This window comes from Necator americanus, chromosome IV (assembly GCF_031761385.1).
Source record: "Necator americanus strain Aroian chromosome IV, whole genome shotgun sequence".
NCBI classification, from domain to species: domain Eukaryota; kingdom Metazoa; phylum Nematoda; class Chromadorea; order Rhabditida; family Ancylostomatidae; genus Necator; species Necator americanus.
In genome coordinates, this window is record NC_087374.1 from 21,371,508 (window position 1) to 21,393,472 (window position 21,965).

The window sequence follows — 21,965 nt, forward strand, 5'->3', positions numbered from 1 at the left end:
TGGAAGATAAAGGCTAGAAAAATTCTTTATCCCTTTGTTACTGACATACGCCATCAACAGCCTTTTGTCCCGGTGGACAAGATCGAGCTGAAATTAAAAATATACGATGATATCGAGAACTTCTTACCTATGTCATCAAAGATTGATAGCCTAATTGACTTCCAATAAAATTCAGGAAAATTTTGTGAAAACTGGCTCACAGCAGTAGGACGTTCTTCTTCCATGTCGTTGACCTATCACCCGAACCATATAAGCTGGGCATTCAACTAAAATCAGATTGTTAGTTGTTAGTAAACATTCGAAGACTCTTTTGAAATCACTCTAAAGAAGCTCACTTTCAAAATCAACTGATTGCAAACTGTCCCTGTTTGAATGTACCGAACAACACTGCATCACCTAAATTCAGTGACTGAAGTTTTTTTTAAGAGAGCAGTACCAGAAAATGAGCATGGTCACACTAAATTTTGTTTCTACACTTTAGAGAAAGAAGAAGTTCCAGAAAAAAATAATTTGACGGTCCAAATCAGCAAAATTGTGGCTTTCTACACATTTCGAGGAGGTGAACCGACGGGCTTGCTGTTTTCTTGTTACGTATTTGAGAGCGGGTAACGGTCAAGAGGTACCTGTATGATGCACCGCCGCATACTGAGGAGGCTAACGAGCACCTGACACCGTCATAACCGCTACAGTAACTTATCTGGTGGTCCTTGTGCCACATCTCACCGATGCCCGCGCACACACAAGCCTTTCCCGCGCGCGCCTCCTGCCCATACGGCGTTCTTTCATCCATCCCACAGCTCGTACGATGTGCTTTTTGAAACGAACAAAAAAGTGCTTGATGGTAAGTTTTTTGAAACTATAGAATAAATAGAGTTGGTCGGGGTCTAGATGATCGAAGGCGCTGGTGGTGGCTGCTTAATTGGTAGGGCGGCAGCCGTAATTACGCGGACGCGCGCGCTGAAGGCAGGTCGGCAGCGGTCGGCCGGTTTTCATAGCTACCTCTTGTCCCGCACCCATTTGAGACCCTGTGCCATCAATAAAAATATTGGACGATATAAAGAGTACTTTATGGGGTAGCTCTTAAAGGAACATAGTTTTGGTAACGAATATCTAGGGACTTCAGCGACACTTCAGAAACTTGTAATGTTAAGAGTAACCGTAGTACAAAAATTAGGCAAAGACCTGAAATACGGATTTGGGGTGGTATCCTGAACAGCATTCTTTAAAAGGAAATTTTTCACATTTTTCCTAATCATGAGAAACCACTACTTCTGCAAGCTAACTTTATTTTATATTGACTCAAAAGGTTTCGAATTCCCTTGTAGATATATACGTATGCTTAAAATTTGCTGGAACTATTTATACTTGATCCTCACTAGACTTACTTTTGTCTTAGTGTGCGGCAGACAAAGATAACCATCGGGACATCCCCTAGTCTTCAAATCACAATGAACAGGCTCTTGTGTAGCTGGATACAGCAGTGCAGAACCTCTTTCGCACCCCCCATCTGCAACGATTAATTACATGGTGATTCATTCCATTTACATTCTATCCTGATTTTAAAAGGGGTCAAGCACAGAATAAAATTTGCACTAATTGAAAAAGGATGAAATAATGGATGTATTATTTGTGTTTCGAAGACAACTACTACAGTAACTAGTAATATTAGTTCTGTTAAGCAACTGCACACCATTGAAGATACTACCCTCGTTCCACCACTGCACATATACTCGCAGCACAGCTGCACATCAATCCAATCCTTCGTTTACAAACCTTTCTTCAAGTGACTGCTCTTCTTAAAAACTTTCGTACAACAATAATAGTTCTTTTTTGTGGACGAGAATTTGCATTGGAAGCCGTAAGGACACGTGCTTGACGAGCACGACTTCGGTCGACCATTCAATAGATAGGGCGTCATGCCAGAGGGACAATGTCCTGTAAGAAGCACAGACATATTAGAGGTTTCTGTTAGAAAGCAATCATTAGGAAAAGACAAGGGGAACTGCAAAGCGGTAAAGGCAGACACTGAGTATTCATTCGAATGAGCTAGGTTATTTGTGATTAAAAAAAAGTAGCGGTGGGAGCGTGAGATGAGCCAGTCCTGAGATTGAGGATATCGGATTAACGTAAATTCTTCAGTAAATACACTTCATTTCAACAATGATCGTCAGGTTTATTCGAAATCCTGCTCGAAATTTTTGTCGTGCATCTCACCATATGAAAACATATATACTCACCAGCCTTCGAACCTGAAGTTCCTCTTGGTTTACCAGATTTTGTTTTTTCCTCTGTTTTTTCCTCTTCATTCCCATCGCCCTGTCCACAACATATATTCTCTTTCACCTCAAAGAAAAATCAGGATATTACCAAATTTTTTAGTGGAGTAATTTAATCTGAAAAATCATTAACTAGATCACTATGCCTGCAGCTGAACCCCTGTGGACAATCATCTGCGGCCTCACTACAGTAACGCAGCCGTGTGGTGCCTTTCTCGAAAAACGCATGATCTGATGCTGATGGACAGAAACCGTCACTTTGAGGACGAGGCTTTGATGTTGCTATAAACAAATACTCACAGTGGAGGAGTTACAATCAACAATAATCTGTCGGATTTCCATAATAAAATAAAAATTACTGTACCTTCACTGATTTTCACACAGTTGTTCCCCTCAGCCTTCTCTCCTTTACCGCAGTCGCAGTGGCCACTCAGACAACGTAGATTTGATACACACTAGAAATTAATATGGTTAGGAAAAATCAAAGCATAAAAAATAAAAGGAATTGGAAAATTGTAAAAATATACAAAACTTCAGCTAAAATGGAAACAAGAGTTCCACTTCTAGATTCCTTTATTTTCATAACTTCACGATGGTACTAAATACTAACGTCCTTATTTGCTTTAAAGTGAGAATATTTCGTCAGATTTAATACCGTAGTCAGCAATAACCAAACTCTTTTACTATCTATGTTTTTCAACAACATTGATGCTTACACAATCCATACCTGAAGAGAATTTTTGCACGGTTCTCCAAGTGCAGCGCGGTCAACACATTTGCCCTCAAGGATGATCTAGAAGTAGAAAATGTCGAAAGTAATCGCATTAAATCGCTAACGTTAATGCTCTCAATATTTGGAGAGATAGTTCTCGTAACATATATTTCATCAAGAGGAACAGTAACAAACCTGGTTGGGTCCACAAGTTCGAGTTACGCATTCACTGTTCACAACGTCCTGATCCGATGCACATCTAACACATAGACATCACTTTCAATCAATACCCATCCAACAACTAACTAATAAGTAACAACCTTATTACTCTCGGATTTGTGGAAAATCGATTCTACCTCATTATAACTCTTGTTTGCAAACTTTCGTACTGTTTGACAATTGTACTCACTGGTAGTACTTTAAAAAAGAAATGGCTACTTACGCGCAGGAATGAGAAATACACTTGCTTCCTCCAGTGCATTCATCGTCATTATGACATGCTCCACCAATCTTCACTTGTACCATGCACTTTCCGTTCATCATTTTTTCATTTATGCCACACTCTAAATAGCTGTCTCTGCAGATATATAAGTGTACATCCTTAACATAACGGAAGCCAACGTGACGGAAATGTTGAAAAGTTTTATCGCGAGCATATTCCAGAGAAAAAATCACAGAGATTGTTACCATTTTCCTCTTTGCTGCAGCAGATATTCTTTCCTTTTCCGTAAGCACTAGGCACACATTCATAACCATCTGCACACATGTCGGGACCTGGCAAGCACTCTTGAGCATTGCCATCAATAGCTATGAAAGCCGCTCGACGAGAAGGACAACCTGAATTTTTTCTTGAAAAACTTTCTTGGAAATCCTTTCCGAAGAATCATTTATTACTTAATGTTTAGAGTTTCTAATACTATTTCCACAGTAGCAGTCAAAGTAGATTCAAAATTAGAATCACTTAAATCGCAAATCAAATACAATCCATTTGCTTTTAAATGAGACTGCTTAACCTTAATATACAGGAAAGAGAAAAGAAGATATCACTACTACATGTCACAAACCTCCCTAAATTTACAAAGTACAAGTCTCATGAAGATGTTTGTTAGTTGACAAAGATGAACAACATATCATAGCATAACGTAAGGTTTCTTCGTATAAGGACTTAAGTAGTATTCTGCAGCCACTAGAATAGTACTTCAGTGATATTATAAATGATATCTCGCAATACGACATAGGTTTGAATAAAAAGGGCAACAAAATACTAGAAAACACACCTCCACTTTGGCCACAACATTGGAATTGCGCTCGTTTTGCAGAAAATTGACAATAGAATCCTATTGGACACGAGTTCTCCTTAAAAGGAAAAATCATTCGCGATTCCACTCAGCTATAAAGAAACGTGAACATCATTGACGATGGAAAATAGGGATTACACCTAACAAACGTACATCTATCCATAGCTAAAGTTACTATAAGAAATTCTACCGGTTTTTTTTCACAACCTAGTTTTATGTAGGCTCAGGCATGAAAAAATGAAACACTTTTGACTAGTTCAGTGAGGAGTCATTCCTTGCGCTCTTCCTTCTACTGCATGCTACTGCACATTTTCTAAAGTAGGTCATACACAAATATGGAGAAGCATCTCTAATATTTGATCTGCGAGCATCCCACAAACAAATTTTAAGAGGTTCGAAGGACTAGCTACTCAAGAGCGAAAGATCACTTTCTTTCTCGAGTACCTACTTCGGAAAATTCTAAGACCTAGGACAGAAAGAAAGCATAATGTTAGAGTAAGCTCAGATGAAGCACAGGTGAAGCATTGCTAAGATACTTGAGAAATACTTGGGAACAGAATGTTCCTAACTACTAATCGAGATTATAAGTTCACCTCTCCCGCAGTACAAATCCTTGCTTTATTGGTTTTTCTATCCAACAATGCGAACTGTTTGCGAGGGCATCCATCGTCTGAGACAAGGATAATACTCATGCACATTGACGATTGACAAATTGACAAGATTGTATCTCTTTCAGTGAACAGGAATTAGTACCACTAATATACCTATTTTATTTGGCTTCGTCTGACGAATCGGCCGCATTCCGCAGCATTGGTACTTCTGATTAGTGACTGACCACTGGCACGTGTACTCGGATGGGCATGTTGTCTCTTTAATAAAAAAAAAATTATCTCTGCTCATCTCAGTTTCAACGAAAACATCCTTCAGCATATGTAACTTTATAATGCTTCGGAAACTCGTTTCTGTACATAACGAAGAGTGAAATCGACATTTCCTCATTACTTACCATCCACATTAAATGGATCACAAGTCTTAATTTTGTCATCAAGCACATAAGCAAACTGAGCCGGTGGACAACCATCTGAAAATTTAGAGCATTAATGCAATAATAAAATCTCTCCAAGCATGTATTATTTCATTGATGGAGATTTTTGGTTTTATTAAAGCAGCTCGAGGTTCTCAAAAAAAAGTAGTATAAAAGGAACTTGGTGCCCACACCTTAGAACTGGTATGACTTGCAGACATTTTAAGAAACAGAAGCCAAACGAAGATAATCAAATCTGATTCAGATAAGTCTCATTCAAGTAAGCTGCAGCTAATCTGAATCTGTCGTAAGCGCTCACCATTTACACCGTCTCTTTCTTTTCCAACACAACAATAGTAATTGACCGTTTCTGGCTGCTGCTGACATGTGTAACCCTGGAAAATTTCCAGGTAGGTGCTGTTGTGATAAAATTATTTTAAAAGAAGACATCACAGTCTTACCTGTGGGCAAAATCCGAAACCTTCACCTGTACATGTTGTTGGCATTTGAGACTTATCATCTACATGAAAATCTACGCCACGAGGGCATATGGCTGGAATTGATGAAAAACTGACTAGAGTTTCCATATCACTAAAAACAAACTCACAATGCTGACTGCAGCAGTATCCTTGGAATGCCCCAGAAACATCACTTTGGCACGAATACGAAGGTGGACATCCTCCGCCACCGTGGGAAATTGAGCACTAAAGTAGCGAAGACAAGTCTTTATTAACAAATACGATGAATTTAGATGACCAGAGCTCCACTTCGAATTCATAGCCTACACATGTCCAGGTGGTTACGGCAAAAACTGGATAAAAATGAGGAACGCAGGCGATTGGCAGCAATTAAGCAAAACCATTTTGCAGTTCATCAGTTTTGCTTTGGGACCTAACTGCGATCCAATCCCAGCACTGTGAACAGTGTTGGCGGTTAAACGATATATTCAAGACGTACTCAGTTCGTTTCTATCAAGATGGGCGAGGCCTCTCATACATAATCCATTACACTAGTGATGCGATAGTGTACATCTGACGTATTACAAAAGGGATCGATAAAGCAAAAGTACTTATAATGCTAAGCAAAAGTACTTATAATGTTATTCATTAATTATTTCAAGAATTAATAATGCTGCCTCAGGCAGGCAAGCCATTAAAACGCAGTAAAGGAGCATATTTTGTCTCGAGTGCTGCGTCGCGGCGCAACGTTAGAGTGCGGCGTCCCGTCTGGGCTGGACAACCTGGAAATGTTGAGCATACCATCTTTGCATCGTGTCATATCATCCCGACCCGATGGTCAGACCTCTTTGGGAAGTCCTTCAAAGAAAATACAGTACTGTTCGAGTCTCTCGCGAGAGGAGAAGCTACTGGGCAATCCTTGCGCGCAGTCGGGATGAATGGAGGCGTCACTGGTGTCCCCTCGAGCAAATCAATGAACAACGGGACCACAATAGAATAATAATGATATAATAATGTAATAGAGGTGATCATCTTTCCATCCTTTTCTGATCAGATATAGTGTGTCATAATATGCAGGTTTTGAGCACCTTACTGCTTTGTTGACTGATTACGAAACGGAGACACCTAGTTTAAGAGCCTTTTATCTGAGAATGTTTGTGAGTAGTTACTCCTACACAATTTGAACCGTCATTTGCAAATCAATTCCTCAAAACCGCTTACACTTGCAGCCCATATGATAAGCAGAGGTGGAAATCTTTAGCAGAGTAGGGACATCTGTTCCAATTTCCCTCCCGAAGGATTTCAGTTTTTTTTTTTTTTGCTGGCATCCTTATCAGAGGATCAGAGATTAAAGTAACCTTAGCGGACGCTGTTTGGACATTCATTACTGCTTACTTCGCGACTGTAGTTTTCTTTACTGATGTTCCACTGTTTGGTCATCCTCATCATGCAGAAGTTATTAGTAAGATCCTGGCAATCACAAATTCATCATTTGTCTCTGATGATCTCCTACTCCTAACAAAGGTTTGAAGAGGGAATTGCTGTGTTTATATAAGAAGGAATCAACCGAAACAAGAAATTTCCCTTCATTTCATTTGTTCGATCATCGAAGTTGCGAAATGAGTTCATTTTTCATTGAAAAAATCAGATAAGATACTTGGAAAAAAATCACAAGATATATACATATACATATAATTACTTCCATCACATGATCGTAATGTTGCGAGAATACGTTTGTTTTCAATTAAAGCAACATGCATCTCAAAAGTTTTTGACACTTACTGGTTCGTGAACTAAAACAAATTCGAATTTTCGGCATACCCTCCTTTATTACATCTTTTCAAGCCCATTCATGTTCAAATGTTTCGAATAAATTACTGATAATAAACACATAATTAACATTTTCCAAACAACTGAATCTCTTTACTATTTTTCTTAAAGGCAGCATACCACGAATTTGGGGTGGTACGGATTTCAGGTGGAGTATTCGTATACAGGGTCGTAGATAATGGAGACCGGGGTGGTTCCGCTCATCTCTCCCTGAATCACTGCAAGCAGCCGGCCCCTGAATGTTGTTTTGTACGATACCTATTGCAGCGTGCCACACTTGCACGCGTAGCGTCCCTTTCTGCCCATCGGGGCAGTCCGAATTGATTTTCGACGAATCGCAGGGCAGAGGCGGCGCAGGGGGTGGAGCGTTGCAATAGATGGCGTCGTACGAAATAGCATTCCGGAGGCGGTTGTTTACAGTGATGCAGGGAGAGATGAGCGGAACTACCCCGTCTTTATAATCTACGACCCCGTATACGGATACTCCACCTGAAATCCATACCACCCCAGATTCGTGGTATGCGGCCTCTAACATGTGCCACTACTGTTGTTATATGGTTTTTCTAATTTTGTATTTTAGGAACACAAGAGCATGTTCAGTCGTCGCACCCATCGTTCTCTATAGTGAAAGTGTTTCACAAACATATCAAAATACAACAAGCAAGACATGAAGTACATTCATGGATCCGAACTGGGATATGAGGTTGCACATGACGGATGCTTCAATATCTAATGAAGAAGCTGCTCTACATCAGCAATGTATATCTTGCATCATGCACTACATCGGTTTGCACACAAAAAATAAAGGTGAATGTGATGCTATTTGCTTGGTCATTATATTATAACGGTTAGAGGTCCTTTGTAGCCACACGGTCGATGGTTCGAAACCGCCTTAATGCAAACCAAGCCTTTCATCCCTCCGCGTCGATAAATTGGTACCAGACTTGTCTGGGAGGATGAAAACACTGACCTGATCATAGGATGGTCCCCGCAAGTCATAGTACGCGTTCCAAAAGCTCAACGATTACGATTTCCAGTAAAACGCGTTGGCGCATCCCAAGCGGATTGATACGCCATATACTGACTTAATTTTTTTCACATCCTAACTCCATTGAATTCTTAATTGCGATGTAAAAGCATAAAATAGGCTTCCTTCATGCAGACTCCAGTTATAAAAATTATTTGTTCCTCATAAAACTAATCGAAACGAATTGTGGAGAAGAACTCACTTTGAGTTCTCACTCCTTGAATATCCGTGTGCAGGAATTGAAGTTCTAAGCAAATCTATCCAGATCAGTAATGCAGGAGGTCACTTTTGTTGTACTTAAACGTTTTGTGGTGTATTGAGTAACGATGAGACGCGACTCTGCAGTAAATATGCGAGGCGAAAAGCCAAAACATGGCATGATACGGACTCGTAATAATGAATAGAAGGCAATGGAACCCAGGAACGGCGGTCTGCTGTGCTCTCTGGTGTGCCGCGACGCAACCGCCGAAACAAGATCTACGGCCCTACTGTGTTTAATGGCTTGCCTCAGATAGTGTTCGGTCATTCTTGACACTAAATATGAATGCTCGAGTGCTACCATTATCATCTTCACAAATATTTCTTGGTTTGGTAGCAGTAATTCGAGCACACTTGGGGAAGGTTCCTTATATTTGTATGGCTCTTAGAACAGAGACCTACCTGCAGAGGCAGCTGAGTGACAGCGTAACGGAACAGTGCTCTTCCAGCAGGACATAAATCTAAAAAATAGTGGCTCACTTTAACGCTTACGATAAGATTTAATCTAAATAATTTGGCTTAGTTCCAATGGTTGTGGACACCACAGAGTACAACCAACGAACAAAGTAGTACAAATGACTGCTTCTAATTGATTCTACATTCCAACAACCACAAATTACTTGAAGCTATAAGGACAGCTCTTCGTGTACTCGTCAGATAAATGCAAAAATAGTGCAAGGAGGGTAATCAATTGTGTCGCTCACTTCCAGTAATGCTCCCACAACAGTAGTACTTATGATTGGTCTTTGAGAAGCGGCATAGATATCCGGCAGGACACTTTCCTTCTGCTGCCATGGCGCACTGCCGAGGTGTCGAGGTGAGAGGGTCTATGAATGCTTTCTCACCAGCTGGACAAACACCTGAAGAAAAGAAAGTATGACCACAGCCACTGCTAACAAATAGGAGATTTCGAATTGACAAATAAAGAAAGTGAATCTATTCAACGACCAAAGTTAGAAAGCTGAAAATATCTTATGCATTGCATGTATACCAGAGAGCTAGCGCCTTTTTTAAGTAACAGGTTGAGTAGAGAATCTCAAAAACCTGACCCAAACATTCCAGCGTGAATAGTAAGCAAATGGAACAGCATATTGTGTATTTTGAAGGCAAAGCTTACCCATACTATCCGAACCACAACAAACGTGTTCTTGCGTGAGACTGTTCAGAGTACAGTGGTAGTTCGCTGGGCAATTATTCAATAGAGCGGTGTTGCAGAGGAATGGCCGATTAGTGTTCGGGTCCTATATTTTGAAATATTAAGATCGTCAAACAAGGCGGACAAGATCATGGGCTCACCTTATAAATCGTATCTCCTGACTTACATCCCGCACTTAAGCAAAAGTCTTCACATTCTGTAAGCGATTTAAAGGAGTTCAACGAGCTATCACATCCATTCGAGGTGTACGGAGAGCACGTTTGTAACGCAACATTAAAGTAGAACCTTAACAGAACGTGTTACATCTATCATTCCTAACCAATCTTAAGAGAACTAGGAGGTTCGTTCTGCAAAACTTCTGAGAGAGCTCTCTGGATGACTTACCTAGATTGCTCATTCCCGCTGCTGCACTTGGGAACCATACCCATTTGTGGAGGCTTTGCGCATATTGAAGCTGAAAACATCACAAAACGGTGGGGTTCGCAAAAATTTCCTCAGAGAAAAGGGAGCAGATAAAAAAGTCCAGCATAATAGCAGTAAAGCTCTCGTTAATAGATATAGCAGCAATGTTATACAAATTCCTATCTTGCCTTGCTAAAATTCTTATGAGACTAGAGACAGTGCTGAGAAATATGCACCATTTCCCATGATGAAAAATATCAATAGACCCAACAAAATGTCGATCTGTGCCCTGCAGATTTATAAAGGAACTGTAGATCTACCTTTTGTAGGGCAGCATCGCCGATGCGTCACACCATTTCCATCAACTTGGCTACATTCGTAGCCCGCAGGGCAAGGATCCGTGGCAGAACATGTTCGTATCTTCGAGTTCGATCTCAATGGAGAGCCGCCATTTGGACATACTAAAATGTCAGAACTAGGAAATCTACTTTAGCTGACCTGCAAAAGAATGCGAACAAACCTGCAATCTCACAAAAATTATGACACTTTTCAGCCGTCGGGAAATTGTTTGAATTGCCGTCACATCCGAGGAAAAGGAATGACTGACATTCCTTAACCAAGAGATAAGAATATTAAAACCTATGTGACATCAAATGTGAATTTTAAAACAAGACACATTTTTGCATTTCTGTTAAGGAATTCGGTAAAGCAGTCTTAGGTGTCGTGATTAGAAGTAGGTGCTACACTACCTTAAACTAGATCTTGACTCAATTTTTGGTCGATAATCACTTCTCTAATCTACGTAACTTGTTCTAGAACACGTCGCAAGTAATTTTTAAACATTCCGAACCAAAAAATTAGAAATGAATGCCTAGCGGACACAGGTTAGAATCGTACCTTGAGGTGATTGTTATAGTAGTAGCGGAAGCTTGAACCGGAACCGCAAGTCACACCTTTGTCTAATCGGAGAGAGCAGGTATACGCTGGAAGTAGGAAACATTCTCGAAAAATGTGTGGAAATCCTAGACAGAAATTAAATTAAAAAATCTACATAGTATTTTCTCACCTTTGCTGGGACAACAACCATGCACATGTCCGTCAAAATGGCACTCGTAGTTTGCTGGACAAGAATTACCTCCAACCCCTTCACCACATTGCAAAAATTTGCTCGTGTAATCCACATAAGCTCTACCTTGAGGGCATTTCGGTTCGGCTGGAAGTAATAGATTAGCGAATTAGGACACAGTAGTGTTGAAAGTACTTGCCATTGATATTTTTGCAATAGCTTTGACATTCATTCAGAGTGTGGAATCTGTTGTTGTTGCCCTGACATCCTGTATAGAGAAAACTTTCACAAGTACGCGTTTCTGCGTTATACCTAAAATATAATTCTGCATACTTACAGATAATTAGTAGTATTGTGATTTTATTCCATCGCATTTCTATTTCTATAATACATAATATTCGCTAGAATCAATCAGTATACTTTGCCTTACGAACTGGAAATAGAGCAGAATCTGTATTTCATGGCGTTCGTTTAATGAATCCGTTCACTTCTTGTAGTATAGCAGGAATAAACGGAAGTATAACCAGTGGTTATCTAGTTACAAAATACGCACTTTAACGACTAAGCAGCCTTGGCACAATGGCATTGCTCAGATGTCCAGTAATTCTGGACTAAAGTGACATAAAATATCTACTCATTGTTTGACGTAAAAGTCACTTATGAGAGTACGTTTTATCTTTGCAAGAAAATCCACTGCGGTACACCTCCGCTCACTATTCGGAAAATCATACCGTTCCGCTTTTTTAGTTTCTCATAATTTCTCTCACTCGTACACTTTCAAAATACCCTTTCATTCCCATGAACATTCTTCCGCTGCTAAAACTTGAAAACGTGACTTGAAAGACTGTCTCGAATTGAGAGACAAATTTTTGCTATCACACATACAACGAATTCTACTACAAATTCTTTTTGTGTCTCACTCACCAAAATTGTCTAACAGATTGTTTGCAATCTCCTACTCGAAGCGGTTCGGTACAAAGTGTTTCTGAAAAAGGAAAACATAAAATAAAAACGATCGTATGGGTAACTTTGATTGAACTTCAATAATCATTACAAACGCTTCACTAATAGTCAGCGGGCTGAACTTACGTGGAGTAGGGCAACATACTGCGTGTTCTGCGGAGCATGTGTGAGTAGAAGGGCAATCAACATCCCGCTGACAGCGTTGAGGTATGCCGTGCCCAGTGGCAAGTGGGCTGCCATATGTGCATTGCACTAAATTATTAGGGTTTTGTAAGGTGACAGACGTAAAGCGCTCTTTTTGAGGGGGCTATTAGTAAGAGAAACGAGGGTCCAACTATGTTGACCATCTTACTTGGCACATAAGAATTATAAAACGCATATGCACTTACCAGTGGTAGCCGTATAATTTTTTCCGAAGATGCATAGAACCAGGAGACACCCATTTAGAAAGATTCATGAGAATGTTTGCTTCAAAAACGGTCAACTCACATCGTGCGCAAAATAACTGACAGTCTGCTTGGGTATTGAAGTTGTTGAAGTTACCAAGAAATCCATTATACGTAAAAGGATGACACTGACCATCAATGGGATTATAGTAGTATCTTGATAACAACCGATATCACTCTCAGAACCTTAGCTATAGCGATAGTTTATTCTCGGTTCCTCACCTAGTACTGATCCCAACAGCGTAGTTAGCTTGTTCGCCAGTCAGCTGGTCAAAACGCACTCCAGCATCGTAAGGAGTGCTGCGGAGAGCATTTTTGGGACGGCCTCCAACTTCGCTGCATATAGACTCTACAAATTGCGTCAAATGTATAGTGTCCGAAGACTAGGACACAGTAATGAGAATTGAAATCTCAAACGACCGCCAGAAAAACCCATGGCGAAAACTTCTCCTTCGCCTCAAACAAAATCACTACAGTTGGAGTCGAATTTGATGTCGTTTCGAAATTTCATGTCTTAATCCTTCTACTTCCTCAACCCGTAAGTCCAAAACTGATTTACTAACTTCTACTCGGACAGCAAAGGCTCTGACTGGCAACTTCGATGCATTCAAAAGGTTCCGCACACGGTTGGCTACTTGCACAACCTCCTTGTGGAAACTGGCCAAGGTCTGTTCTTGTCGGAATATAAGCAGGATTGCCTCTAGGACACGCTAAAAACGAGTTTCAGTACGACATTAGCTCCTTCAATACGTACCATTTGTAAAAACATGAACTCACTGTCTTTACAGTAACTTTCACAATGATCCAGCGTCTCAAAATTATTAGGGCTGACTTCTGGCGATGATGGATCGAACAGGAACTGCTGACAGGAACCAATAACGCTGTTGAACCACCACCTAGGAACTGATCCGAGATCATCCGATTCTCCTTGCTTGGGCTGCTGGCATGTGAACGCTAAAAAGTGGGTTGTTACTGACTACACGCAGATGAGAGGAATAAAATTTGAGTTTCATCTAAGAGGAAAGTCCGACTGCGTGTTGGAAATATCGTAAAGGGTGTTGGCGGAAGAAATACACGGTGCCAATATAGCTGGGTGGGGCCATTCAGATGTATCCTCTTTGGCTTGTACTATACTTGTACCGCGCGCAAAATCGTCCATAGAGCAGAAAGGTCGTTCCTAAGTAGTAAACCACTTTCATAATTGGAAAGCATTTGAGAAGGCGATAGACTATCATTCGACAGGTCATTACCATAGAAGTGAAGCTGAATCACCCGGAACCCTAAAACCTAAGCATCAGTATTAGGTGTTCCATGACGTTAGCTAGAGCTACTAAGAAAAAGGAAGAAAGCTGGAACTACTCCATGGTCAAGCGTGTGATGGGATTTTCCCATTGGGGGTCTTAAAGGGAATATGCGAAGGGCAGCAGTGAATTAAAGGCATCACCCCACGAATCTGAGGTGGTGCAGATTTCAGGTGGAGTATTCGTATACGGGATGGGAGACTATGGAGAGGGGAGTGATTCCGTCCATTTCTTCCTAATTGCCGTAAAAAACGGCCCGGAAGATGCGGCGCCGCACAAGGCTGGCGCGCTCCAGTCGCACTTCCTGTAGGAAAATTGCGTCAGAACGCCTGAAGCCGTATGTTCCGGGCCGTTTTTTTTACGGCAATTAGGAAGAAATGGACGGAATCACCCCCCTCTCCATAGTCTCCCATCCCGTATACGAATACCCCACCTGAAATCCGTACCACCTCACATTCGTGGGGTGATGCCTTTAAAGACAACATGATAACCGGGACAAAATGTTACATAGTATTAGATAATTACATGTATTATAAAATATTACAAAGAACTGTATTAAATGATTACATAAATTAAAAATATTACATTTAGTTCCAGGACAGTATGGTATCGCAAACATTTTGTTTTGGAAATGTTGACAATACAACAATGAGACCAAGGTTCGACAATAGTAGGTTTGAAACCCGGGTGAGTCAAATTTTTGCAAAAAAAAGTTACGAACTTGAAACTACTCCTAAAAGATGAAGAATAATTATATGTGGTGTTCAGCAGTTCAAAAGCGGATTAAAAGGAATTTAATGACGGGTCCTGACGTTTTTACAAAATACATAATAGAGTCCTGGCGTTTTTACAAATTTTTGAAACAATTTCGGAACAATTTTGGAAATTTTTGGAACAAAGATGGGAAAATGACTGTTTTGTAGGGCCTAAAGCACCCAAAGTATTTTTTAGCCCTCTTGTCAAGAAGTTATTCGCGATCTCCCAGACCTTTTATTGTGCACAGAATCAGAATTTTTGGGTAATTAAACTCCATTAAATCCACTTTTAAACTGCTGAACACTACGTATAATTGAATGTTTCATCTTTTAAGATTCTATGTGCTATCATAATGTAGGGACAAGATGTTGATTTTTTTTTTCGATTTTCCTCTGAATTTCGACCTATGCACCTGACTCTTCCCTTTTTTATGCCCTTTAATCAGTATTTGAAAATATCTCATAGATTTTAGAATAGAAATAGATAGAATAGAATGAAAATTAAAACTTTTTAACACCAATATTTCGACAACATTTCAGCAAATTTGCCCCTTCTACTACTTGGCATTACTTCGCTTCTCTCAGCTACCTTTTTTCATTTCCCATTTATTCCTTGGTTAATTTTCGGTTTCTCTTCTTCGAAACACATGAAGTTTCCAGTATTTTGAATTGTCAGCAACCAAGAACTGTCGCAGCAACGTCGGAGGAAGAGAAGAAGAAGAGAGGGGAGGATGGTCGTATTCGAGACGGTTGTGTCCCATCACCACGCTTGACCCTAGTCATACCATGTAGTAGTTCCAAAAAATGGACAAAAAATGGTCTCCATAACAATCTAGAATCACGAAGCACGCATGCAACAACTTCTATTCACACATTTCCGATTTGTATGCGCAAGTTGTTGTCCATAAAGAGGGCGGTTGAGTTCGCTTGCTTCGTGACTTTACAAGGACTTCCAGAGTTGCGGCAAGGTCGTTCCTTCCACACCAATCCACGGTGAGCGAGCCGCTCGTCCTCCTTGGACATCGACGCAAGCTCCGGCCACGTGGTGATCAGAGTGAAATTGCGAAGAGTGAGCAAATTAGCAGCAGCAGCCATTACACGAATGAAACGACGACTAATGACTAACAACGAAATGAGCTACAATCTTTCTGCGCCATGGACATTTTTTGCGCGAAGTACAAGCCAAAGAGGACGCGGCTGAGTGGCTCCACCCAGCTACAGTCGGGTAAAACGACATGAAGGATGGTGCAGTTGCACAAGCGGTCGCACTAGAGCAACACGGCTTGCGAGCGTCTTGCTTGGAATTTGTCAAATTTAGTCAAGTGACGTCATCCGGATCGATGATGGTTTTTTGGTTGTCATTTTTTCCTTTCTGATTTTTTCTCGTATTTTTGATGTGTGCGCTATATTTGCTTTTGTTATATAACTCTATATTGTACTATACTTCAGCACCAAAGACATCTCTGAGACTTACTGTATTCATTACTGAGTTACATCATGGCCCTACACTACCGTAACATAGCTGATATAGACAGGAGTCGCGTAATCTCTACAATATTTTGGACAAAACCCACCTCTATTCATGCAGCAAACTCCCACTGGGTGCGAATTTGTATCCAAGCCTTGCTCTTGCCAGAATTTGCTGTTATCAATGCAGTCGTAGAGGTCCGAAACATCTTTGGGCGCGCTGTTCTCTCCCTTTGAAATAATCGTTTATATGCATCTCTATGACTAGAATTAAAGAAACTGGAACTGCATTATCGGTATTTGTGAGCTGTGAAATGCTCTTACCAATCCTCTAACGGCGCATTTATGCTCGTGTGCAAGTTTCAGTAGCACTTCTTCAGTAGGTGGAGTAGAAGACGCATAGGGATTACAAGCCGCAATGCTTACAGTGTTCTTTGCTAAAACCAACTTTAAAGAGAAATGAAAGGGAATGAATGAGTAGAAATAAATGGAATTGTAAGAAGTGGATAGGTACCTGATGGCGCCGGAAGAACGACAAGAGCCGCAGCCGACTCCGGTGGAGGCAGGGAAGGAAGCGGACAAGAAGGCTCCGTAGAGCTTGACCAAAGACAAAGTGTTCCATCCCTGAACGAGAAATGGAAAAAGAAAATTCAGTTATGTTGTCATTCTATATAATAACGCGCTTATTCTGTAACATGTATATATAATATATAATGTATATATATATATATATATATATATATATATATATAAGTTACGCTACGAGACGTGTCGAACGGCGTTAGATAGGCGTGCTGGCGCCACAAAGCGGTAAAACAGGGTGGGAGGGGTCCCTTGGTGTTCAATTGGTGTACCGGCACTTCAAGGCGGAAGTACCGGGGAAGAACTCGAATTTACAAAGAGCTAAATGAAACGTTGTACGAAAAACAGCTGCTGTTGCATTCCAGTCCTATGTACTGTTCCACATATTTATTTCCCTATACATTTGTCTCAACAGGTTGTTATCATCCTTTCTTCAGAAATTGGAAGCACTAATGCCAACGGCTGCGTAGATGGCAGCTAACAGTTCACATGATCCAATGTAGAAACTTATCCTTATCAGTACGATGATGACGTTCACGTCATTTCACGTGAACACATTATTCTGCACTAATTGTTGAAGAGAAAGAGTAGTATATATATATATATATATCATGCTATATAATAACGCGCTTATTCCGCGCGCGCGCGTGTGTGTATGTGTGTATGTGTGTATGTGTGTATGTGTGTATGTGTGTATGTGTGTATGTGTGTATGTGTGTATGTGTGTATGTGTGTATGTGTGTATGTGTGTATGTGTGTATATGTGTGTATGTGTGTGTGTGTGTGTATGTGTGTATGTGTGTATGTGTGTATGTGTGTATGTGTGTATGTGTGTATGTGTGTATGTGTGTATGTGTGTATGTGTGTATGTGTGTGTGTGTATGTGTGTATGTGTGTATGTGTGTGTGTGTGTGTGTGTGTGTATGTGTGTGTGTGTGTGTGTGTGTGTGTGTATGTGTGTTTGTGTGTATGTGTGTGTGTGTGTGTGTGTATGTGTGTGTATGTGTGTATGTGTGTGTGTGTGTGTGTGTGTGTATGTGTGTATGTGTGTATGTGTGTATGTGTGTATGTGTGTATGTGTGTATGTGTGTGTGTGTGTGTGTGTGTGTGTGTGTGTGTGTGTGTGTGTGTGTGTGTGTGTGTGTGTGTGTGTGTGTGTGTGTGTGTGTGTGTGTGTGTGTGTGTGTGTGTGTGTGTGTGTGTGTGTGTGTGTGTGTGTGTGTGTGTGTGTGTGTGTGTGTGTGTGTGTGTGTGTGTGTGTGTGTGTGTGTGTGTGTGTGTGTGTGTGTGTGTGTGTGTGTGTGTGTGTGTGTGTGTGTGTGTGTGTGTGTGTGTGTGTGTGTGTGTGTGTGTGTGTGTGTGTGTGTGTGTCTGTGTCACGAAAATACTCCATAATGATGACAAACTCTGCTCCGGTGGGGTGCCGAACAATGGCGAACTGCAGTGGATGTACACTTCTAAATTTGCAAACTATCACGCTATATAATAACTGACTTATTTTTTCACGTGTGTGCGTCTGTGTATGCGTGCGTCTCAGTCACGAAATTCCAAAAAGAGAGGGAGAATTATTATCATGGCGTCGGTTTAGTGAGCTGGAGCCCCAGAGAGGTAAAATTGGGTGGGACGGGTCCTACGACGTCGAATTCGTGCCCCTGACCCAGAAAACCATGGGGTGGGGTGAGACGGCTCCCACTGCCTCGGATTGGTGCGCGGGAACCCCAACGGCAGGATGGGTTTCTGTGATTCCTTCGCGTATCTATTTCGAAGCATATTTCCCTGATGCTGCTAACATCCTTTCTTCCCAAGGTGGAAACACACTTTTAAACGGCTGCTTAGGTACAATGCAAGCCAACACACGTTCACGGGGTCTGACGTAGAGTTTTATCTTCATCACTATGATGATGATATTCACCTCATTTCATGTTATCACATCATTCTGTGCTAATTTTTGAGAGCGGAGGAATTTCATACTTCGACTAATGTTTCCAATTTCTGAAGATTTCAGAGAAACATAGATGTAAAATCAAGTTTGATTGTTCTCCAAATATAGTGCTGACGCGTTTAGGAAGAAAATCATGAAATCTCCCATCTATGCCTAAATTTTTGAAGAAAAAATTGAAGAAAGGATTGATGGAAAAAACAGTAGTAATTTCGCAAAAGAAAGTCGCTACTGTTACTTCGCATTGATCTGTGGAGGCGAGCGAAGTGAACACTAGAAAAAGTCTGAAGTCCGGCTTTAGCCGGACGTTCAGACTGGTATATATATATATATATATATATATTTATATATACCCGCGCTAGCTCATAGATTTCATTGGAGTGAACATAAACACCAACAACCATAAGAAACTGAAATTCTGGAAGAAATCCCTGCCTTGTCTTAACCGCAATCATGTCCTGGCTCGGGCAGTGGCATTGTCCGTTTTTACAGAATGCATCTGGCCATACAGCCGAACACTGCACATCATAGAAGCAGCCAGATTCGGATGGAGAAATCCCTGAACGGTGCGAAGTCAACTTCCATCTCTTTTTTCTCAGGAAGTCACGAATTTAAAGGGCTAACTTTCATAGCAGTACGTGTCAACGGCGATGTAAGTCGAGAGGCATCGGCATTGTCCTATGGCGCAATACATTCCGCTGAGACAATCAGTGTTGAAAGAACAAATATCACCGACGCGACCAGAACCTTGAAAAATCAGAAAGCAAATTTTCTAATTACACTTAAATTCGAACGTCTTTCCCCGGATCGCCGCAACGCGCACTCTCTTCGCTTCCCTTTCCCCTCTGCTCCGCTCCAATTGAAGACGCGTTGTGGCAATCCGGTTGAATAAATTTGCTGCCGATTGTATCAGATACTCCAGTCATGAAACATATAAAGCTTACCTGATGTACCTTGCGCATGGAAAGTAAGCGTTACAGGATCGATGCAATCCAGGGTTGTAGTACTGAAGTGGGTCTTTCCATCACTGGAACACTGCTGCTGTCTAAATGCGCCATCAGAGCAGAGTAGATAGGAGGACGAATCCACATCGATCTTTCTAGAACGGTCTAGATTAGTGGATTCTCTAGCCTCTGTGATCTACTCACTTTGTTCGTGGATTGCAAAATTGGAATGGGAATTTCCCATCTTCTCCGCTGCACTTCGCTCTTAGAGGTGCTCGGATCGTACAACTGTCACAAGCGTCGTCTAGCGAGCACAACCGAGATGGTGGAGAGCCTAGGAAGAAGTTGAATACGAGCCGATCGTACCAAACACTACAGGTGTGATCTTTTATTTATATCATTTCTCAAAACTGTTTGTCATATTGATGACTTCAATGTGTGGTATTCGTTTGCGGTTGTAGAAAGAAAAAAAAACAAACCTAAGACGGCAGCTATAATAGAACCTATGGCCAGGAATAGCATATTAAAGAATGTTGGCTTCACTCTCTAGTAACCTTCTTGGACTCTCTAAAAAGAATCACTTTCTTATGTACTCCTGGAAAAAATAATACGAAGATATGTTCAAGGAGACTATTTGGATACGAATGCGCATTGATAAATGCTGTTTAAAGGTATCTCCCTACGAATCTGCGTGCGGATTTCAGGTGGGTTACGGTTACGGTCACGGAGTGGTAGATTATGGAGAGAAGGGTGACTCCGTATATTTCTTTCTAATTGCCGTAAAAAACGGCGCGGAAGATACGACTTCGAGCGTTCCGGCGCGCTATTTTCCACAACGAGTTCGGTCGGAGCGCGCCAGCCTTGTGCACGCGCCGCATCTTCCGGGTAGTTTTTTATGGCAGTTAGGAAGAAATGGACGGAATCACCCTCCTCTCTATAATCTACGACCCCGTATAGGAACTCTCCACCTGAAATGCGCACCACCCCAGATTCGCGGGGTGATGTCTTTAATAGGAGTTGAAGTTGAATTGGAGGACTAAAATTTTCGTAGTAAAAGAAAGATACTTCGGGAGAACGGTAACTGCGATTGAACTTAGATAGTACATATCTTTGGTTTTTTCGAAGGTTGATCAAGCAATCGTTCGATGAGTATATGTGTGTATAAAAGATATAAAATAATAAAACAGAACTATAAAATCTATGAGTACGGAATTGTATGTTTTGATAAGTGTACGAAAAAGTGATAATATCGGTATCGGCATCGAGAAGAGCGACACTTTACGGAAACACTTACGGTGTGAGAAGAGTGTGCACGATAGGTCGTGAGCGGAAGCCACAAGAATGTAATCAATGTTTGAGTGGGTAAAGAATAAAAAATTTAATAGGAGTTGAAGTTGAATTGGAGGACTAAATTGACTTTGACGGACCCATGAAAGTACTTTCAAGGACCGTATTACATGATTTTCGAGAGATTAACATTTGATGGTTCTTGAATCTTTCTAAAGTCAAATAAAAAAAGGACAACAAAAATTGGGATGTTTAGTATTGACTTGAGCTGAAACCTCTAAACTTGATCGTCAATGTGAAGAGATTAGTATGAGAGGTTGTCGTCGTGCGCTCACCGTAAACACTTCTGAACTAGCGGACAGAAATAGATGGAGCCGATATTCGCAACGAACACAGCCCTGATCGGATAAACAGCTGGGACTCACAGAAGCACGTTGTTCTGACATAGGAAAGAAGCAATCAAGCAAAAGCAGCAAAAGAAGAAAACGTCATTCAGAAAGACGCTAAATGTTGACTACGGCACAGATCTTGATGCTTCTTGAACATCCCCAAACATTGTATGATCTTTCATGCTTAAAAATCCTCCGGTAATTAATTATGCAAGCATTGATTGATTACGTTAACCGTCCTCACGGACAATGTCAAAGTCCTTAAATAAAAAAAAGATTTAAGAAGCAGCGGCAGAGCACATAGGCTAAACCAACTCCGGAGAATCGGTTGTCATATTTGTCTCAACTTCTCCACTGCTTGTGAGATCTTCGATCCGTTTTGCCC

At 41.0% G+C, this 21,965-nt stretch overlaps 1 protein-coding gene across 3 annotated transcripts; it reads right to left on the reverse strand.

The window, feature by feature from the left end:
- Positions 1–37: 37 nt before the first annotated feature.
- Positions 38–20,426, reverse strand: RB195_002199 (uncharacterized protein; the record flags this gene model as incomplete). Of its 3 annotated transcripts, XM_064199346.1 has the most annotated exons (43): positions 38–87; positions 201–266; positions 336–396; positions 1,386–1,507; positions 1,774–1,935; positions 2,238–2,343; positions 2,410–2,558; positions 2,641–2,731; positions 3,004–3,069; positions 3,184–3,247; positions 3,431–3,551; positions 3,676–3,825; positions 4,266–4,344; positions 4,880–4,956; positions 5,051–5,155; positions 5,293–5,367; positions 5,630–5,705; positions 5,772–5,863; positions 5,918–6,014; positions 9,286–9,344; positions 9,588–9,743; positions 10,001–10,124; positions 10,180–10,324; positions 10,424–10,493; positions 10,762–10,902; positions 10,962–11,052; positions 11,339–11,424; positions 11,508–11,654; positions 11,707–11,819; positions 12,432–12,492; positions 12,597–12,722; positions 12,960–13,072; positions 13,139–13,265; positions 13,480–13,626; positions 13,694–13,870; positions 16,547–16,670; positions 16,764–16,876; positions 16,954–17,063; positions 19,396–19,519; positions 19,585–19,707; positions 19,905–20,059; positions 20,109–20,238; positions 20,384–20,426. In XM_064199346.1, the coding sequence occupies 43 exons, from the start codon at positions 20,424–20,426 to the stop codon at positions 38–40; spliced, it is 4,614 nt and encodes a 1,537-aa protein (XP_064055228.1). The 3 variants fall into 3 exon arrangements, with proteins under 3 accessions (XP_064055228.1, XP_064055226.1, XP_064055227.1); XM_064199345.1 differs by lacking the exon at positions 19,396–19,519 and having other exon boundaries at positions 19,599–19,707; XM_064199347.1 differs by lacking the exon at positions 1,774–1,935.
- Positions 20,427–21,965: the final 1,539 nt, after the last annotated feature.